Source organism: Aptenodytes patagonicus, chromosome 2, assembly GCF_965638725.1.
Source record: "Aptenodytes patagonicus chromosome 2, bAptPat1.pri.cur, whole genome shotgun sequence".
Classification (NCBI taxonomy): Eukaryota; Metazoa; Chordata; class Aves; order Sphenisciformes; family Spheniscidae; genus Aptenodytes; species Aptenodytes patagonicus.
In genome coordinates this window covers 99187943-99206836 of record NC_134950.1, presented here as the reverse complement: position 1 = coordinate 99206836, position 18894 = coordinate 99187943, and the positions used below count along the sequence as shown (strand labels likewise).

The window sequence follows — 18894 nt, the reverse complement described above, 5'->3', positions numbered from 1 at the left end:
ATAATTAAAAAAAAAAAGCCAGCAGCTCTCTAAGTGTAAATGTTAGATCTGCTAATGGGGACTCGCTGTTACTCCTAGGTAATAAATGACGGGCTCAGTAGAAGGAAAACAGGTTTCTCCAAAGCCTTGTGCAACAAAGTGCTCCCTCCTTCTCCCTTTGCCTGAATAGAGATTCATCAGTAGGATAACCCAGCTAGGCTCTGACTGTATCTCTCTCTCATTGCTTTTCTCAAGGATTTCTGCCTTTACTGCAAAGAAAATGTTATATAGGCTCCCTGTCCCCAAGTCTAATATTAACATTAGATTATTAACATTGTAGTTTTAATATTAGACTACTATTGGTCTAATATTAATATCAGACTTGGGGAGAAGATTTTGAAGTGAGCTGATCATAAGCCTTTGTTTTACCTGCTCAGTAACTAGCAGGATTTAGACCAGCTCTGGTGGGGTGGCATTTCACCTCACATCTCTGCAGCAAAACTATGAGAAGCGTGAGGACACACAGTTGTGAACTGGCTTTGAAGAGATCTGGACGGCAGGCAGCTTGCCCTTGCAATTAGCCTGGGGAAAAAACCCGCAAAACCAACCCATTTCTTAAGCTGCTGTTCACAATGTTACAGTATCTTTGTAACCCTGAGACCTGAAGAAGTGCTGCTGTGGTGTGTTTTGGTGTTTTTTTTCTTAAGCACCATGAGAGGTAAGAAAAGCAGATCCCTCCTGGGACTTTTAAGACCTCCCTTCTTCCGACAGATAATTTTTTAGGTCACTTTCCTTTACAAAGCAAAATCCAGTGTTCCTTCTGTGCCGCAGAGCAACGTGCAAGCCCTCCTAGACATGGGACTCCACGTGTCCCACAGCTTTTTTTGGCATGAAGCACACGGCCAAACAAGAACCAGACTTAGCCGCTGCAGAGAGCTGCCCTTGTACTTCCCAACCCCGCTAAACCCCAACAGAATTACAAAAAACAGCAACAGCAAACGCAAAGGAGCTCGACAGCATTGGCCCTGATGGACGCTCAGTGTTTCTCCTGCAAGGTTGACCTCTACCGGCAAAGCTTGAAGGCCCGTGCCATCTAGTGGTGAAAAGCCAGCTCCAGCGCTCCCTTTCTACCCATCTTTGATACTAAAATCCTGCGGGGTTTCAGACTGGATCTGCACTGTGAGCAATTCACCTGTTTAAGCAGCAAGTCCGGGAATAAGCACTTTCCCCTATCCATGCCGTCACTCCGGGATTTAGGAGAAATGTGAGGACATCCTGGAAATCAGGACAAGGAAAAGCAAAATCAAGTCTGCCCTCAGTATCCAAATCCTTTGGAAAGTGTAAAAACTAAGGCTGCAATAAGCATCATCGGTAATACTTAAACCTTGCAATTGTTAAATAAACCTCGTGATTTTGGAAAATGAAGAGGCTAACACAGAGAGTCAGTAGAAGACCTGCAAATCAGAGCCACAGAATGAAACTCCCCGCTCCCTGCCTTCTGCCTTGGCATGCCCCCTCCGCTGGTCTGGAGGAAGGATGAGCATTTTCCGATGTGGAAGTACCTGTGCCGGTTGTTTGTGAACATGCCTCCACCCCACTGGCACCAGAGGTCGACCAGACCAGTTCTCTTCCTGGAGAGACAAAGGTCAAGTTGTGCCAGGAGCAGAAGTCACAGCTGATGTGGTGCCGTCCAGCCACAAAACCAAGCAGGCTTCAGCAGGTTTATCAGCGTTAGAGAACGCAATCCATGCTGCATACCTGGTGTGCCTGAGCTAACCGCGTTGTCTCTTAGAGCTGCCTGTTCGTGCCTTGCAGACACCAGCGCCCTGCACCAAGCTCAGCCCTCTCACAACTGCTCAGATCCCCAGGCAGCGCCTCCTGTTTCTTCTAGGACGTCCTCAGTGCAGGGTCTCACGGGCCTCAAGGGTAACAACTCTTCACAGTCTTAAAAGCCAAGACCACTCGCGTCAGAAACAACTGGTGTGCAAGAGACTTATTTTGACATTTTCTACCACAGCAAGGATGTTGCCTGTTTAAACACAGAAAAGGATAACATCAGATCAGCTGGCATTGAAGTGATGATTCGAGACACAGGAACTGCAGTAACTCAAAATAAACAAGTTCTCAGAACGACAGAAGGCTCCTGATTAGGTCCTTAAATGAGGAGTGGGGCACTGTACTAGGAAGTTCAAGACTGATTGCAATAAAAATGTAGCTCCCGTGGTTCGACCTAGCACACAGCGGCAGCAAAACTTGCTCCAAGCCAGAGCTAGCGTTATTTGTGAACAAATGCATTTATTGATAGGAGGCTTTCAACTCCCCATGAGACATTCAAATCCTCCAGCACAGAGGAGAGGAAATTGATACTACATTTGGAGAGCTATCCTCTGCTGCGGTGGTTCTGAGGAGGACATAGGGTACACATGCCTTCCGGCTCCTATGCACAGCTGTCTGCATAGAAGGCTGGAGGTTTTAACAGGGGGTAGAGATCAGCCACCTAAATTGTACAGCAGACAGACCTAGGCATGAGGGTACAGATAAGTACCTCTCAGGCCACAGCTCCCTGATACAGGACGCACATCATCTTATCCTTTCGAGTTCAAGTACACTGCCAGCATTCAGGACGAGTCCCTGTGGCGGTACACACAAAGCATGCTAGCAGAGGGAGGTACACCACAAACAGTATGTCTGCAATACTCTGACAATGACCCCGAAGTGACCGCGTTATGCCCTGTCCCACCCTCCCCCAGATATTAGGGTCTCTCTGCTACCAAAGTTAAAGGAACATTTGTGTTACCCGTTTTCCATGGTGGAAGCTGAAAAGCTCTGTGAATAGAAATAGAGGAAAATAAAGCATAAGATGTATCTCATCTCAGTGTTGCCATTTGTAAAAACCAGGGTGTTTGCCTTCTGAATGGTTCAGAGCTCCACTGGTGAACGAGGGCTCCTAGCCCCAGCCTTCCATAGCGGTACCTCCTCCAAAGGTGACTTTACAACCCAGGAGCTCTCAAACATTAGCGCTGGTTAGTTCTGCTGTTCACTCCATGATGCCGCTCTGTCCACCCACAGGTCCATCTTGCCATTCCTTTCGCCTGAAGCAGAGTCCAACATTGCTACACGTCACCATAAGCCCTACACCAGATACAAACCCACCTCTTCCCTTTTACACAGGCAGTCTACGAAGCAGCGTGGAAAAGTCTCCATTCTACCCAGCTTTCAGTGACAATGCTTTACTGATTATAAACACCCACAGGGATAACAGAGACACTCAAAACATAAGAGCTTCTGATCTACGTGAAGAACATAGCTAATATACATGTCCTTAAGGTTTAATATAAAACCCAGCATATTTACACTGCCAACTTCCAGTCTAATACCACATAAAAAAAATCTTCATGTAAGTACTACAAGCAAGGTGAAACACCACTTGTGTTTTACACAGGTTGTGTATTTTCACTGTCTAGGATCAAGGCCACAGGAGAACCCTGAGGACAACACACAAGTGCCCATGGGGAAGGAGCAGTATCAGTTAAAACAGCCTTTGGTGGAATGTGGGGCGGGGCAGAGCAGAGTTCTACAATGGCACCTTTATTCGTTCCACTGGAACAGACCATGAAGCGTTTCTTTGGGATCAGCACCGAAGCAGAAAAGCAAGCACATGTTTTACAAGCATCTGACACTGGTAGCCGATCACCGATCATTCCCACTTACATTAACCCCCCAAACACACCCCGTGACATACAACTCAAACTTTTTGAAGTCAAAAGACCCAAGTGCTCAAGTTACGCAATGCCATGGCATTTTATGGTACTCCGTTAGTAGCCCGTTTTTTACAAGTGAGAAGAGTAGGACAATAGCAAAACAGCTCATTCTCTCAAGATTAAAGATATTTTCTCTTTTTTTTTTTTCCCCAAAAAGTCTTCTTTTAATCTCTTATTTTTCAATAAGAGGTCCCAGGATTCAATTTATGCATTTTACTTACAGAAGCAATCAGGGATGAAGCACATTCTCATTTCCTTCTCCTTCTCTTCATTTCCAAACTAGAACTTCCTGCTTTACCAACATACTTTTAGAAAAACTACACAGTCTACAACCAATCTTAAAAGTATCAAGGACAAAGGAGGGAGGAAGTGGTTTGATTATTGTTGGGTTTGTTTTGGTTTGGTTTCTTTGAATTGCTAAGATAAAACAACAACTTTCAAGGATAAGGCAGAAAAACCACCTTTAATAACTACTGCTCTACAAGATACACACTAACTGTTTTTTAAGATGAAGTATTACACCAGCTAGAATGTGACTTCTGACAAGTCATCTTTTGTAGCGTTGCACACTCAAACGAGAAATCTTGTTCTACAGGCAAAATCCCATTCCAAAAAAAACCAGAAAACCACTCGGGTTAAATATTCATATCAAGTCTGGTTACTTTATTTTTCATCTGTGCAGTTAAAAGAACAGTTAACAATGAAAAGAGACAACCACAGAAGCTTTAGGTACAGTATCGTAACACTGAAGAAGCAAATGACCACACTGAACACATTCTTTATGGCGGTCATTTCCAAACAAAACAGAAGTGCATACACAGGTCTAGTTCAGTGTAAAACCTGATATTAAGCAGCAAGTTGCTCAAATTGCAGCACAGTATATGGCAATTACTGCAAATAGCTACAGCAGCAGTGCTTAGTGGATGAACTGCATAGAATTAGCCTCACGGGCAAACATTAAATCACCACGATAATAACCTTAGTGGCTCCCTAACAGGTCTGAATTATGCAATTCAGCATGAACAAAATTGTTTACACTCCTCAAATTTTAGCAATAGCTTTTGTATTTTTTTCCACCAGTCTACGCTGTTTGTTCCAGCCTTCATTGCAGTAACTTTTCAATTAACTGTCACATACAACATAGGTAGTTACTGCTTATTCAAAGTTACACAGCCCCTGCAACAAAGGTGATAGGACTATATTTAAAATAACCCAAAATACATTCAAGAGAATGGCTGCACCAATAAGGCAATAAACAATTTTAAAAATAGATCCTACTAAACAAAACAAGACCAGCTGTGTAACCTGTTGCCTTCATAAGGTTTTAGACTTGAGTGGGTCCATTAAAAGTTAAGTGCTTACCTGCCAGCACCATCTCAGAAGTACATTGGTAAAAATATTCAAAGACCTGAGTATATTGGACTGCCAGCAATCACAACCCAGGTCTTATCACAAGTATGCTTTCGCACGTATAGCTTCGCTTTTACAGGTTTGCGTGAAGTGCCCTGTACAAAGATTTTACTATGGACTCCTTCAGGAAAAACTATTCATTGACAGAAGACATCAGCGTTCCAAAATTCTTCCAAACCACATAATATAAGCCTTTGGCCTGCTACTAATAAGATCATTAAAGTTATACACTAGGCAGACAGCATTATTGGCAGCTATGTCACAGCAACATTAAAAACATAGCATCAGCTGTTTAAAAAAAAAAAAAGACTGAAAATAACTTTGGGGAGTGAAATGTACAGCTACATACAGCAAGGAAGGGAGAAGGAAGTTGTTTGGCTAGAGCGGATGAGCTACCCAGAGGTTCCAAACATTGCATATTTGATCAGCATCAGCATTCAAACCCGCATGGATTTTTCCTTCGTTAACTGGCTGCAGAGTCTTGATTCTCGCACCTTTAGAGCTACCCTGACTAGCTATGTGTATTGCTGTAACTTCACATTTCTTCATAGCTACTAGAAGGAGAGACTGAGTTAACTGTTACTTATCTCAGCCGAGGATACTATAAGCATCAGCCTTTTGCCATCTTCTGTGCACTAAAGTCTAGGTAAAAGTGAAATGCAGTGGAGTGTCAATATCCTACACCAGTACAAAAAAAATTTTTATTTGTAAGCCTATATTAGCAAAGCTTAAGACAAAGACGCTAAAGACGTTTCTTAAGAAAAATGTACCAGTATTTGGTTAGCACTGTTAAACTGAAAGTCTCATCACGTGAAAAGACATACAGACACAAGAATATTGTGACATTAAGTTTTGCAAGGCAAACAGCTGAAAAGCAGCAGGGAATAGAATCTGATTGTTTTTGCTCAGTTTGAATAAATGGGAATTTTACTGATTAAGAAAACCCCATCATTAGGCATTCCCTTGCCAACAGACAGGATAGAGGAAGGAGACTATCAATATTGCTATGTGTGTTTAAAGGATATGTGCACAGCACTGCCTAATCATGCTTGAAAATGTAACCCTGTAATACAAAGCATGCTTATACGTACACGCTAGTAAACAAAACGAAGACTCTGGAGTCTAAAAGGAAGGTCAGGTCTGATCTTATATATTTTAATACTGAAACATCCAAATCGTTTTATGAAGCAAATGCTTTCCTTAGCTTTTGAACAATATTCACAGATGACAAATTAAAACATAAAGGCACTAGAAGAGTGCTGTTTTCCCAGATGTAGGCCTACTTGACAAAAAAGCTAAATGTTGCCGCTTTTAGCCATATAAATGAACCAAACCACAAGTTTGGAAGTCATAGGTTTAAACTTCTTAATAGCTCAAAGTACAAGACCAATTTTGTAGTCCTGTTCAACAGTTTTTATACAGGGAACAACGATCCAAACCACACACATATCCAAGCTTTGAGAGAAAACTGAAGTTGTTCATGACAAGACACATAGGTAGTTCTCTCTCATATACACACATCAGAGGTGGTACATGCATGTTCCTCCTCTTTCCAAAGATCTCATGCATCAGTCTTCAGAGTTGCTAGATAAACAGAAGCGGAACTCTTAATTTTGAAATGCAATGTCAAAATAGCTGTACAACTCAAAGAAAACAGGAGCAACTGCTTATTACTGGTAAAAATCAGTAAGTCCTCCACCAAACATGAGGTACCAAATTCATTGCTATAACACTATCAAGTGTTACAGTGACGTCTACCAAATTGGTCAGAATGCCTTAACTGGTTCCAGGAAAGAAGCTATGTCAGGTATCATATACCTGACGTGAAGGTGTACAAAGTGAACTAGAGAAGTGCTTAGTATCCAAAAACCACAGATGACACTTCAGAATACTGAACAGCGAGTACATAACCTAGGCACCTTCCCCTCTCCAACACAAGTTGGACTTAGAGTAAAAGGTTCAGGAGAAACATACAGAAACCTAGCAGGACTGTTTAACCTGCAACCCTTCTTATGTCAAAACCAAGAAAACAGGTCTTACCTCCCGATTCCTTTTTCTACCTTTTTTTTTTTTTCAAGGAGATAATAAAAACCTCCAAATCATGTGCATCTAATATTGATTTTTCATATTTCATTTATACTTTTTATATATAAGAACATAACTAAAATCTCACTTTAGAATACTTTCTAAAGCAGGATATTCTTTCAACCATTTTTCAAGTTCACATGTATTCTCAAGGTTGAAGAAAAAAATATATATTCATACATAGCTAAGGAAATAAAACTTAAATTTCACTATATGTAGTTACAGTGCTGTAAAGAAAAAATAATTTAGAAACCATTTCAAGTCTGAAATGTTTACTATGTTCAGACTAATGCAAAGGCTAAGCCTATGGTCCAGGACCTGTTTTTAATCTGTGTGCAGAGATAGGAGCAACAGCAGCTCAGCATTTTTCTGATGGAGATTTCTCTCCACCCCTCCTTTCTTCCAGTATTCTATGACTTGCTGCTGAAGCACCCCCTGAACCTCTACCGAAGTAGGATATATTAGTAGTTCAGAAGTAAAGGTCCACAGGTATTAATATTACCTCTTAAGTCAGCTTTTCAGCAAGATCAAACCACTGAACAACACAGTGCAGAGGTGCTTAACCATTCACAGTTAGTCAGAAGTTCAATGGAGTACTTTAAGTTGTGTCTTCTGTAGGTGCCCTTCGCTGTCGAGCAGATTTCTGTCTACCTCTCTGCGGCGAGGGCGGAGTCTCCTGTTCAGCTTCAGCCTCTGAAGGCTCGTTGTCTCCCTGTTGGGACCCTGTATCACCTATCAATTCTCTCAGGAATTTGAATTTAGACAAAAACAATTGCCAGACCACGTACCAGCCTGCAGGAGAAAGAAAAAAGGTACTGCTTAGTTACTTCATAGAAATTCATAGTCAGCTCTCAGGCAAAGTATACTAGAAAAGTGAGAAAAAATTTGATCATCTCCCATCCCCTAATTGCCAACTCTCAACCCCAACACCCTTCCACAACACATCCACTCCTTTCTACAGTCCTATAAATACCAACTCGACTTGATAAAGTTTGTCCTCATCCAGAAGCAAACATTTAAGCTCCAGGCAAGGACCTACACACTCCAAATTGTACTGCCACAGCAAGCAGTAGGTGGGTGATCACCATTGCACAGATGAGGGTCTTAACTGTCAGGAGAAAAGGAATTTCTATGGTTATACCTAAAACAAGGAGTCAGGATTCATTACACCGGCACTATAAAAAGGTAGCACTAGGGTTCCTACCCTCACTCAGCAAACACATCATTCTGAAAATCACATTTTAAAAGCTGCATTACATAATTGCTATTAAACGCACTTGTGGAGATCTTGAAATTAATACCATGTTTTATAATAAATACTCTTCTGAAATGCACAAGGTCTTCCTTATCATGTTCCCTAAAAGACCACATCCCCTAAATTCAGGGTGTTCCCTCACCATGCCCAAATCCCATTAAAGTAAAATTAACATTCTCTGGCAAATTTGTGTTCTGCTCCACTGCTAAAATGCTCTGGGTCCCAAAACTATGCAAGTAAAGAGTTGAGACGGTCACATTTTTAGGATATGTCTTGAAAAACATTTAAGATCCAGCTCCTCAAGTGTTTCTATAACAGGTAACTGAGGAACTTAAAAAAGCAGATATAAATGTCTAAACCTAAACCAGAATCTTCCTTTTAAAAGGTCTCCCTTATCTAAGCATTCAGGTCAAGAGAGACTGGAGTTTTACCCAGCTGAGAACTAGTGATACCCCTTTCCCTCTAGCTAACCAGTCAAGTTTCATCATCCATAAAATAGGAATGTAACTTGTCTGTGAAAAACACAGTTAAGCAGCATAAAATTTAAACAGCTATTTGAAAACATGTGCTATATAAGCATCGTTTGCAACACCAGAAACCATCTGTCTTGCATAGAGCTATAAATTAATACTCCCATTCTCTGTTCAGAAGGTCTTGCTAGCTATTCAAGCCTATACTGCTGACCTATGCAAATACGAAGAGCCCTATTTTACAGAGCTAGGGAAACCCATCCTCCCAGTTACACAGCTGTCAGCAGAAACAGACTTCTGAGCATGGACAACAGGGGTGTATTAGGGAAGGGGAAGAAATACTAACAAGTGGCACTTGTGTAACCACAGCACCACTATTTTTCTTCCTCTTCTGTAATCAGAGTCATGCCAATACAAGCAGGCCATCGCTTAGGACAAAAAGAGATCCCACCCTTCCCCTTCCTCCTGGAATACTTTTCAAATCCTGCAGACTTTTAATTACCATAACTTCTCTGCTGCTGAGGACAGTTGGAGGAAAGCTTTTCTATGACAACCTTTTATGATCTAAATTAATTCCTAACGCCTACGCCAAGTATTTCCTTTTCCCATTAATACCTAAATCTTTAATGACTTGTGATTAAATTGAATCTGATGTCCCACAAATGCCTTAAATCGCCCTGCACCTAGAAAAAACCTCAATGGCAGATGTCTGGGTTTGGCATCTTTTTTCTTTCAGATCGAGAAGTAAAAAAATTGAAGTAGCAACTCTTTGAAAGTTGCTTCCATTGAGGGGTATTTCAGATCTCTGGAAGCTTCAATGCTTTGTGCATTCCGAAGACCATAAATCAATCCATTCTTCTCATGGGTCTAAACATCATTAAAAGTAATCAAATTTCCAAAAGCCATGCTCATTTCTAGTCCACATGGGAAAGAAAATGCATGAAATATTCCAAGTGAATATAGGAAACTTGCAAGAAAGTGAGACCTAAGCAGAATATTACAAGCCATTTAAACATGTCTTCAATTCCCCAATTTGTTGACAGAGCCAAAATTTGGGACACTAGACTTAGTAGTGCATGAAAAGCATGCGGTACATTCTACTAAATCCACTTAAGCATCTGTGTGTGCATGGGAAAACTCTCAGCCACAAATTGTTTGGTTGGGTTTTTAATAGTTTCTTTAAAATCCTACCTAAAACACCTGTAAAATGAATTACTGTGAAACAGACACATGACTTCCAGAGAACACCAGCGGGGGGAGGGGAAGGGGGAAGCCAGAAATATTCAGCGCCTTCCCAAAAAAGAGTTATAGGGCACTTTACAGAAGCATGACTTGAATATATTTGGTATAAATAAAAACCCCATTAAGGGAGGAGTATTTAACTTAGGCTAGATAGAGGAAGCATGTGGTCCACTTTATCACTGCAAACAGGCCACTTAACACACAGAGTTACTATTTGGGGGAAAGGAGGAAGAAAGAACATTTACACTTCATTCTCAGACACTCTCAAGAAAAGCAGCATTAATTTTTTTTTTTTTTTCAATGTTTGGTTTGAGTTAGAGCACAGTGGTCTGAGTATCCAAAACACTGAGTGCCATAAACAGACTTCAGAGCTCTCTAGCTCAAGACAACAAACAAGACACTGGTGTAAATAATCAGCCAACAAGACTGGTTACAGTGGACAAACAACCAGACCAATGATAATAGACAGGTGAAACAAACCATGATGCAGTGCATTGAAAGGAAAATTACAACAGGCTTAGCCAATGATAATAGTGGGATGGTAATCAGGCTTGAAAACTAGAGTTTCAAAACCTCACAAGATCTCCCAGCCTGCACCAGAGACATTTAGGTATAAGGTAATCAAAGCAGAAAGATTTTTCTTTTGCTTGCTCTAGTTACAGTGCCAGCTTGGATGGAAAGTAAAAGAAAAAAAAAATAATCCCCAAAATAAACACACGTCTGAAACAAGTTAAGACTGCCTCTTCAGCTGAGACTCCCTGTCGCCTCACTGTTACTAAACCCTTAAGTAAGAATTCCCTTGGAAATAACCAGACTACTAAAGAACAAGTTATTCTGGGTAAGAGAAACTCTCTCCAGCAACAATATCAACTAAATACACCATTAAACAAAAACCACACACACAGACAAAGCCTGGAGGCAGATTCACAGTACCAAGTTACTTCTGAATCAGAAGACGATGCATTTTCTATTAATTTCGCAGCCTCTTAAGAACATTGCAAAATGGTAACAACTGACATCATGCCATACTGAAGAACTGTAAGTTACATAATAGTGTATTTTAAAAGATAAAGTAATTGTAAAGTAATTTAAAATACACAAAAAAGGAAAATGGGCATTTCCATGCATTCTTGTCTTTGCAGCTTAGTTTAGCTTTGCAACTATTTTGCTGCAGAGCTCTTCCTGGACAGGTAACTGACACCACCGGTTTGCATCTCAAATGCTTCCACTTTGTTCAGGCAAGCCACTCTCAAAGAATTCCTACTGGTTCAACTTCACTGCACACAACATACTTGATTTGAATCAGTCTTCCAGTGCTTACTTTACTTTCTTTAGCCATTTGATTTACCTTTTCAAATCATCCTTAGCTTGATTGAACTTGTGGAAGTCAAACAGCATACCCACAATACACACACCTTCAGCAAACAAGCAGTGATGACATGCAGACTATAATATTTCTATGTTAATTAGTGAAAGAAGTTGCCTCTCTGAGAAGTAGGACGGGTCCAACAGTACAGCATCGCAATGCAAAGCCAGGGCTCCAGCTCTTGGCATAGCAGATACCTGAATCCAGAGAGAGTTGGGAAATCCCATCTACCAGACAGTATTTTGCATTTAGGCAAAAGAGCAGCTCCCAGCCTCTGCAGCGTTTAGTACTCACTAAAAGCTGTGAGCCACTGTCTCACTTAAAATGCCACAGCCAGGTGCCATCCAAAGACATTTAAGCCACATTTGGCACTGTGCAATCAGTATGTCAACTCCTCTTATAAATCATGATGCAATGTGTTTGTGAAGATGAGACCATTAGTCAAAGCCTGTTCTACTGACTCACGCATAGATGTATGTAACATCTATGTAATATCAGAATGTTAAACATTTTTTATGATTTGACTGTTTCATTAAAGCTACCTTTTCTGTTATTTCCCACACCACCTCTTAGTTCTTTGTAAAGGGGAAAGAAACAAAGTGATCTGACTGCAACATTACTCCCCCTCAAAAGATGAGAGGTACAACTCTCAGGTCCATGTATTTCATTCACCTTACACTGGCTTGTACACAAAAGCTAACACAGGGAGGGTTTTCTTTATTGGAGCACATTTTCCTCCTCCATTTGAATCAGGAAGAGCAAACAAAACAAAAAACCCAGGGCTAATATGGAGTGCTAGGGCAAAGCAACACGATTTTTCTTATGTGAAATACGAATGGAATCAAGATAGGAAGGAAGGTGATGCGGTAACGGTGCAAGACAGAGTCTGAAGATCTGGCTTCTATTTCTGACCTTACTACAGACTTCCTGTGCAGTCTTGCAAGATCACTTTACCTCTGTGTCCCTACTGATTTGAAAATAGGATGCTACTACTCCAGCACATGAAGACTAATTTAGAACTGGGTTATTACCAAGGTGAATGTTGCCTGTATTCAAATGCTAAAGTGTCCATCACAGAAAATCTTAAGCAGCTTTAGCTGAAGGAAAAAAAAAAAAAAGAGAAGAACAGAGCTTTAGATGCTAACCTGAGATCTGGGAGAACAGGGTTCTGCTCTGCTCTGAGCTCTGCGTCAGATTTCTTCTGTGACCACAGACAAGTCAAAAATAGCACAGCATTAAACTAAGATGTAGATAAGATACTGCCCTAGTGGATAGCTTTGCTATGGAGAAGATCAGACTGAAGGAAGCTGTCATGGTTTAACCCCAGCCAGCAACTGAGCCCCACACAACTGCTTGCTCACACCCCCCTGGTGGGATGGGGGAGAGAATCAGAAGAGTGAAAGTGAGAAAACTCATGGGTTGAGATAAAGACCATTTAATAGGTAAAGCAAATGCCGCACATGCAAACAAAGCAAAACAAGGAATTCATTCACTACTTCCCATGGGCAGGCAGGTGTTCAGCCATCTCCAGGAAAGCAGGTCTCCATCATGCATAATGGTTACTTGGGAAGACAAACGCCATCACTCCAAACATCCCCCCCTTCCTTCTTCTTCCCCCAGCCTTATATGCTGAGCATGATGTCATATGGCATGGGATATCCCTTTGGTCAGCTGGGGTCAGCTGTCCCAGCCGTGTCCCTTCCCAACTTCTTGTGTACCCCCAACCTACTCACTGGTGGGGTGGCGTGAGGAACGGAAAAGCCCTTGACTCTGTGTAAGCACTGCTCAGCAATAGCTAAAACATCCCTGGATTATCAACACTGTTTCCAGCACAAATCCAAAACATAGCCCCATACTAGCTGCTATGGAAAAAAATTAACTCTACCCCAGCCAAAACCAGCACAGAAGCACACACTACTCTGATACTGGAATAACAGAAGACATCAGGTGATACAGTGCTTGGTTCTGCACAGCTCCTTGAACCTGGTCCCGTTTAATGCAACACTCTACCACATGCTGCTTGCTGACTGATCGCATGGAAACTCACTCTCTTCTGATCTCCCATTTATAAGTTTCAAAACTCAACTTCCAATTAAAGGGTATTTTCTCTTTATCACTGGTCTAATCAAGCATGACTTTCCTCATCTTTTGAAGTATTTTACAAGATTCACTCATTTAAGATAGTTACAAAATTGTTTAAACAAAGCATTAAAGAACAGTTATTCAGGTAGAATTTAGAGCTCAAATGTTTTCCCATCTGCAACTGAATTCAGACTTGTGAAGCAAACCACACACTTGTTTCAGCACTTTGAGTTACATGATTTTTGTTTTAAGGTCATGTCTCTCAAACCACATCTCATTAGCCTCTCTTGCCAAATGAGATGAACGCTTCCATCTGTTCCACTGAAGGCACTTCTGCAATTTCACATGGCTTCATGCATTACTACACTGGGAAAATAAAACAAATACACAGCGGTAAGCAGTACTAGAGTTCACCTTAGCCGGTATTTTCTCTTATCCTATATCCTTGACTATGCATGAATTCCTCCCATCTGCAGAGGAAGATGAAATACACAAAAGCAGCAATGAGACCACCAGAGAGACACCAGAGAAAGGAAATCAGAAAAGGTAGGAATAAGAAAGTGGAAGCAAGTTACCTTAGTCCCACTTTTAAAAGAGCAACTGAAAAATTGCTATGTCTACAGTCCCTCAATGGTTTTTATGTCAGATGTGATCAGTTTACAAATAGAGATGTTGCTAGCTGCAAGCCTTCCGTGCTTCCTAACAAATTCAGATTAACATTGAAAGTAGCAGTTGCAAGCATCCAGAAATGTTTAAAAGAAAAAGAAATCAGGTCATGTATTCAAAGTACTTTCATAGACATAAATGTCTAATTGAGGCATAAACATTTGCTTTTCACATGGCTGAAGTGGTCAAAATAACTTCTGATAGTTTTGTGCTTTGAATTTTGTCTTCTCACTTTAGAAAAATGATTAAATGATTTTTTTCCCCATTATTTAAGTTTTGATAGCACTTATCACATCATATTTGTGATGAGCAGCAGAAATCCATGTAATCCTAGGATGTCTCCTGGATATTTAGGTCTAGTGTTCTCTGCAAGCATTCACACCACAAGTCCTTTTATAAGCCACTCAAAATCCAAGTCACAGCTCTTTAGGCTCTTGACCCCGTAAGTCCTTTTTATAATGCTGTTTCAATACCTCTCATCAGATGGCTGTAAAATATTCTTATCACTAGATTAAGCTTACTTAAGTTTATATCCAGCCATTCTTGTGTCAAGTTTGTCCATTAATTTGTATGTCTCACTGGCTGACGCTTACTCATATCCTGTCACATATAGCACTCGGTCTCCCTGGGAGTCTAACAGGCTATAAAGAATAGAGACCTGTAGGTAAGAAGGTAGATAAGAAACTGCCTATTGCTGGCACAGATAAACAACTAAATTGGAAGTAGCTTGTACTCAGTTTTTTCTAGTAGTGGTCTTGACACTGTTTTCCTTGAATATTTTCCATTAATAATCATGGCACAAGAACTAGAAGTGTACCAATATTAACTAATAAATGCTGTATTATGAAAAAAAAAATCATTACCAATACTGTAAATCATTATCAAATCCTATTGAGTCACTTCTAACAGGGTAACAGTTCAAATTCCCCCCTTCCCCCCCCCAAAACAATGAACGTGTCAGCTTCCTGTGTTCAGTACTTTTGAAATCTAGGTGACTTTTAGCAATCATTTTATAAACTCCGATACTGTTGAAAGTAAAATACAATGAAGGATTCAAAGCAAAGTATTCCATGAATACAAACTGAATGTACAATACGGAACTCCAAACTGCTAAATATTTATAAGCCACTTAAAAATAAAGTCATTTATTAATTACTGTTGCTCTCTTCAAGCAAGAAAGCACCAGAAAGATGTTTAAGTTAGCAGGCAAACTTAGAGATCCTTAGTGTTTCAATTCTGTTTGTCACATACAGACAAAAGCAGAAAGGCCTGGAGAAAGTGATCCTGGTTTCCAATTTTGAACAGCATGTTGCAAACTCAGAATTATCCTGCTGTATTTGGTGTAGCCTCAACTTGAGTACTGCGTGCAGTTCTGGGCTCCACAATTTAAGAAGGATGTTAAGGTACTCGAATGCATCCAGAGGAGGGCAACAAAGCTGGTGACAGAGTTGGAAGGAAAGTCTTATAAGGAGCAGCTGAGGACTTTCGGCTTGTCTAGTTTGGACAAGAGGAGGCCGAGGGGTGACCTCGTTGCTCTCTACAGCTTCCTGAGGAGGGGAAGTGGAGAGGGAGGTGCTGAGCTCTTCCCCCTGGTATCCAGTGATAGGACACGTGGGAATGGTTCAAAGCTGCATCGGGGAGGTTTAGACTGGACATTAGGAAGCATTTCTTTACTAAGAGGGTGATAAAACACTGGAACAGGCTTCCTAGAGAGGTGGTCGATGCCCCAAGCCTGTCAGTGTTTAAGAGGCATTTGGACAACGCCCTTAATAACATGCTTTGTGTTTTGGTCAGCCCTGAATTGGTCAGGCAGTTGGGCTAGATGATCATTGTAGGTCCCTTTCCTTCTATTCTAAAATTATTTTAATCTTTCAGCAAGAAAGTAAGTAAAGATCTCATATGCATATTCTGAAAACATAAGAACCCTAGTAAGTACCATGTTTCATCTTCTAAAAGATTAAAAGTGGCTAGACAACACCTAATGAGCATATAGAAACTTGAATTAAAAACACACTCAGAATAAATATCCACTTAAGTCACCATTTAGTCTGTAACAATGGACAGTACAGGATGCAGAGGAAAAGAGCAGAAGACCAGGGAAAGTACACAAGGTACACCCTCATATACCCTTGCAGTCCCAGTTATCTCTATTTCAGAAGTTTCCTTACCCGAGTATTAATACTCGGGTATTAACACTATTACCTTAGAGATGTTGACCTTTCGTCCATGTACTTTAAATGATAAAAGTTTCAGCATCCAAAACATTGTTAATGAGCTTGCAGTTTATTTCCCCATTGTATAAAAGAAAACTTTGTTTTAAGCCTGCTGCTTGATCATTTAACTTTATGTACTCCAATTCCTCCATAATGATGAAATTTCACAACCATTCCCAGTTCACCTTTTTCATTCTACTCAGTTTTATAACCATCACCCTTCTTCCAGTCATCTATTTTCCAGGCTAGACAGATTTAACCTATTTAGAATTTCTTCATGAAGAAATCATTACATAGCGCTCACCAACTTATCTTTAAAAAAAAAAAAAGGATTTTTTTTTTAAATAAGGTAACACACTTTAATAAGAAAATACACTGTTTGAGACACAGGCACACAGTAGATTCCTGTAGCAATAAAATAACATTTTCTATTTTATTTTAAGCTCCTAATGTTTGATTTGCTTATTGGCTTGCTGCAAAGCATTAAACAGATATTTTGGAGAAATGCTTGCAGTTAGTTCAGCTAATCCTTTCTTTGGGATACTAACAGCTCAGCTTGAAGCCATTATATTTCCCCACATAAATTATACACGCACATATTTCACACTTTTTATGTGCATTACTCCATACAAGTTACTACTAGATTTCACCTCCCATTATCCGGTCCCTTGATACTGCAAAAATCTTTCCACAATGCTTTGCCATTTTAACCACAATTAACAATTTTTTTTAGTATTAAATGTCAGCTGACTCTTCACTTTGCTCCTTTGGTTTTCAAAAATCACTTGTAAGTCCACCTGGCATTGGCATTTGCTTTTTATCTCACAAGCCTTTCACCACAGGCTATGGTATAGCTCAAGTTTGGCAGTGGTGGTTTTTGGGGTGGTTTTTTTTTTTAGAGCTCGAAGTTCAGCATATTGATCACAACACCTACACACACACTACACTGCCGATTCCTTCCAAGAACTCCAATAGACCTGCAAGTCCTGCCTCCCATTCAAATAACCCTTCTCTTTGCATTAAAAAACAATACAAGTCTTGGATCCACATAAGGAAAAAAGCCTCCCAAGAGCTGCTCTCAATCTATTCTAGCAAACAGATGTCAAAAACTGAGGAGTACCAGTAGAAAGTTCACTTCTTCCATTCACTGACATTTCAGACCCACATACAAGCTGCACAGAGGGACTGCTCAGTAGTCCATTCACTAAAAAGGCTGTCAGCTACAGATTAGTCACCGAATTAAGCTCTGGAAGCACTTCAAAGCTCAAAGTTATTTGGAAACGAAGAGAAGGGGGCGCTGTGAACCACACACCCTCCCCCACACCCCGGGGCATCGTGCCCTTTCATTTCCTCCAGTCAATCTCAGCAAAAAGGAACCACCAGACCTTGAGAAAGCGGGGGGGGGTGTGAGGGTGGGGGAAACAGGCACTGCACACCGAAGCCAGGCCAGCCCTCCCGCACCTCGTCGCCCCCCCGCCGAGGGGAGCGGGCGGGACTCACCGCACAGCATGAAGAGCAGCACGCAGGCAAGGGTGGCCACGATCACCAGCAAGGTCAGCCCGATGCTCTGCCACATAGCGCCGGCCGCCTCCGCCCCCCCCGCCCCGCCGGCGGCGGCAACGGAGGCCCCTCCTCGCAGATGACTCCCCGCCGCGGCAGCCGCTCGGCCGGGCTGGGCCGAGCCCCACCGGCGGCCGTCAGGGCCCGCTCAGCCCTGCGGAGGCTGAGCCTCCTAGGGGCGGGCCGGCCCCTCGGCGGGTCACCCCACAGCGGGCCGCCTCAGGCGCCGCGGGGCTGAGGTGAGGGCAAAGGCCCACCGGCGGCTACGGGGAGGAGGCCGCGCCTCGCATCGCTGCCCGCTACCCCCGGTGAAGGGAGGGGGCAGCTCCGCGGCCCAGCCGGAAGGGCGAGAGGAGCCGAGAGGACCCGGGCTGAGCCGACGCCGACAGCAGCACCGACCCCGTCTCCTCCCGCCGCTTCACAACCCGGCGCGAAGAGCGGCGGCAGAGAGACGGGGCGGGCCTTCAAGCGCGTCGTGGTGAGGCGGAGCGGCGTGCGGTGCATGCTGGGAGCCGTAGTTCGCCTCCCGCCCCAGCGGCCGGAGCGGGTAGGCGCCCCCCGCCAACGGGGACAACAAGTCCCGGCGTGCCCCGCGCCGCCCCATCGCGGCGCGAAACGGCGCCCGGCGGCCAGGGCAGCCGTTGCCCCTCGCGCGGGCGTGTGCCGCCCCCGCCCCGCGGGAGGCTGAGGGGCGACCGGCTGCGGCTCCTCCGGAGCGGGCCCGGCTGCCCGGCGAACGGCTCACCGCCGCAATGGCGCCGCTCCCTCAGCAGGACAGGCAGCGCTGACAGGCAGGGCTGAAGGC

The 18894-nt window shown here is 42.5% G+C and overlaps 1 protein-coding gene across 1 annotated transcript; it reads right to left on the bottom strand.

The window, feature by feature from the left end:
- Window positions 1-4375: 4375 nt before the first annotated feature.
- On the bottom strand, window positions 4376-18536 carry SMIM13 (small integral membrane protein 13). Its single transcript, XM_076330532.1, has 2 exons — window positions 18030-18536; window positions 4376-8027 (listed from the first exon to the last, which is right to left on the bottom strand). Exons 1-2 carry the CDS (start codon window positions 18103-18105, stop codon window positions 7834-7836), a joined length of 270 nt encoding a protein of 89 aa, XP_076186647.1. The 5' UTR covers window positions 18106-18536; the 3' UTR covers window positions 4376-7833.
- Between the last annotated feature and the right edge of the window lie 358 nt (window positions 18537-18894).

Excerpts from the sequence above, each read along its gene's own strand:
- SMIM13 (XM_076330532.1), bottom strand. The coding sequence starts at position 18,105 with ATGTGGCAGAGCATCGGGCTGACCTTGCTGGTGATCGTGGCCACCCTT. Across the intron at positions 8,028-18,029 it reads GCTGCTCTTCATGCTGTGCG|GCTGGTACGTGGTCTGGCAA; the intron begins GTGAGTCCCGCC and ends TTTCTCCTGCAG.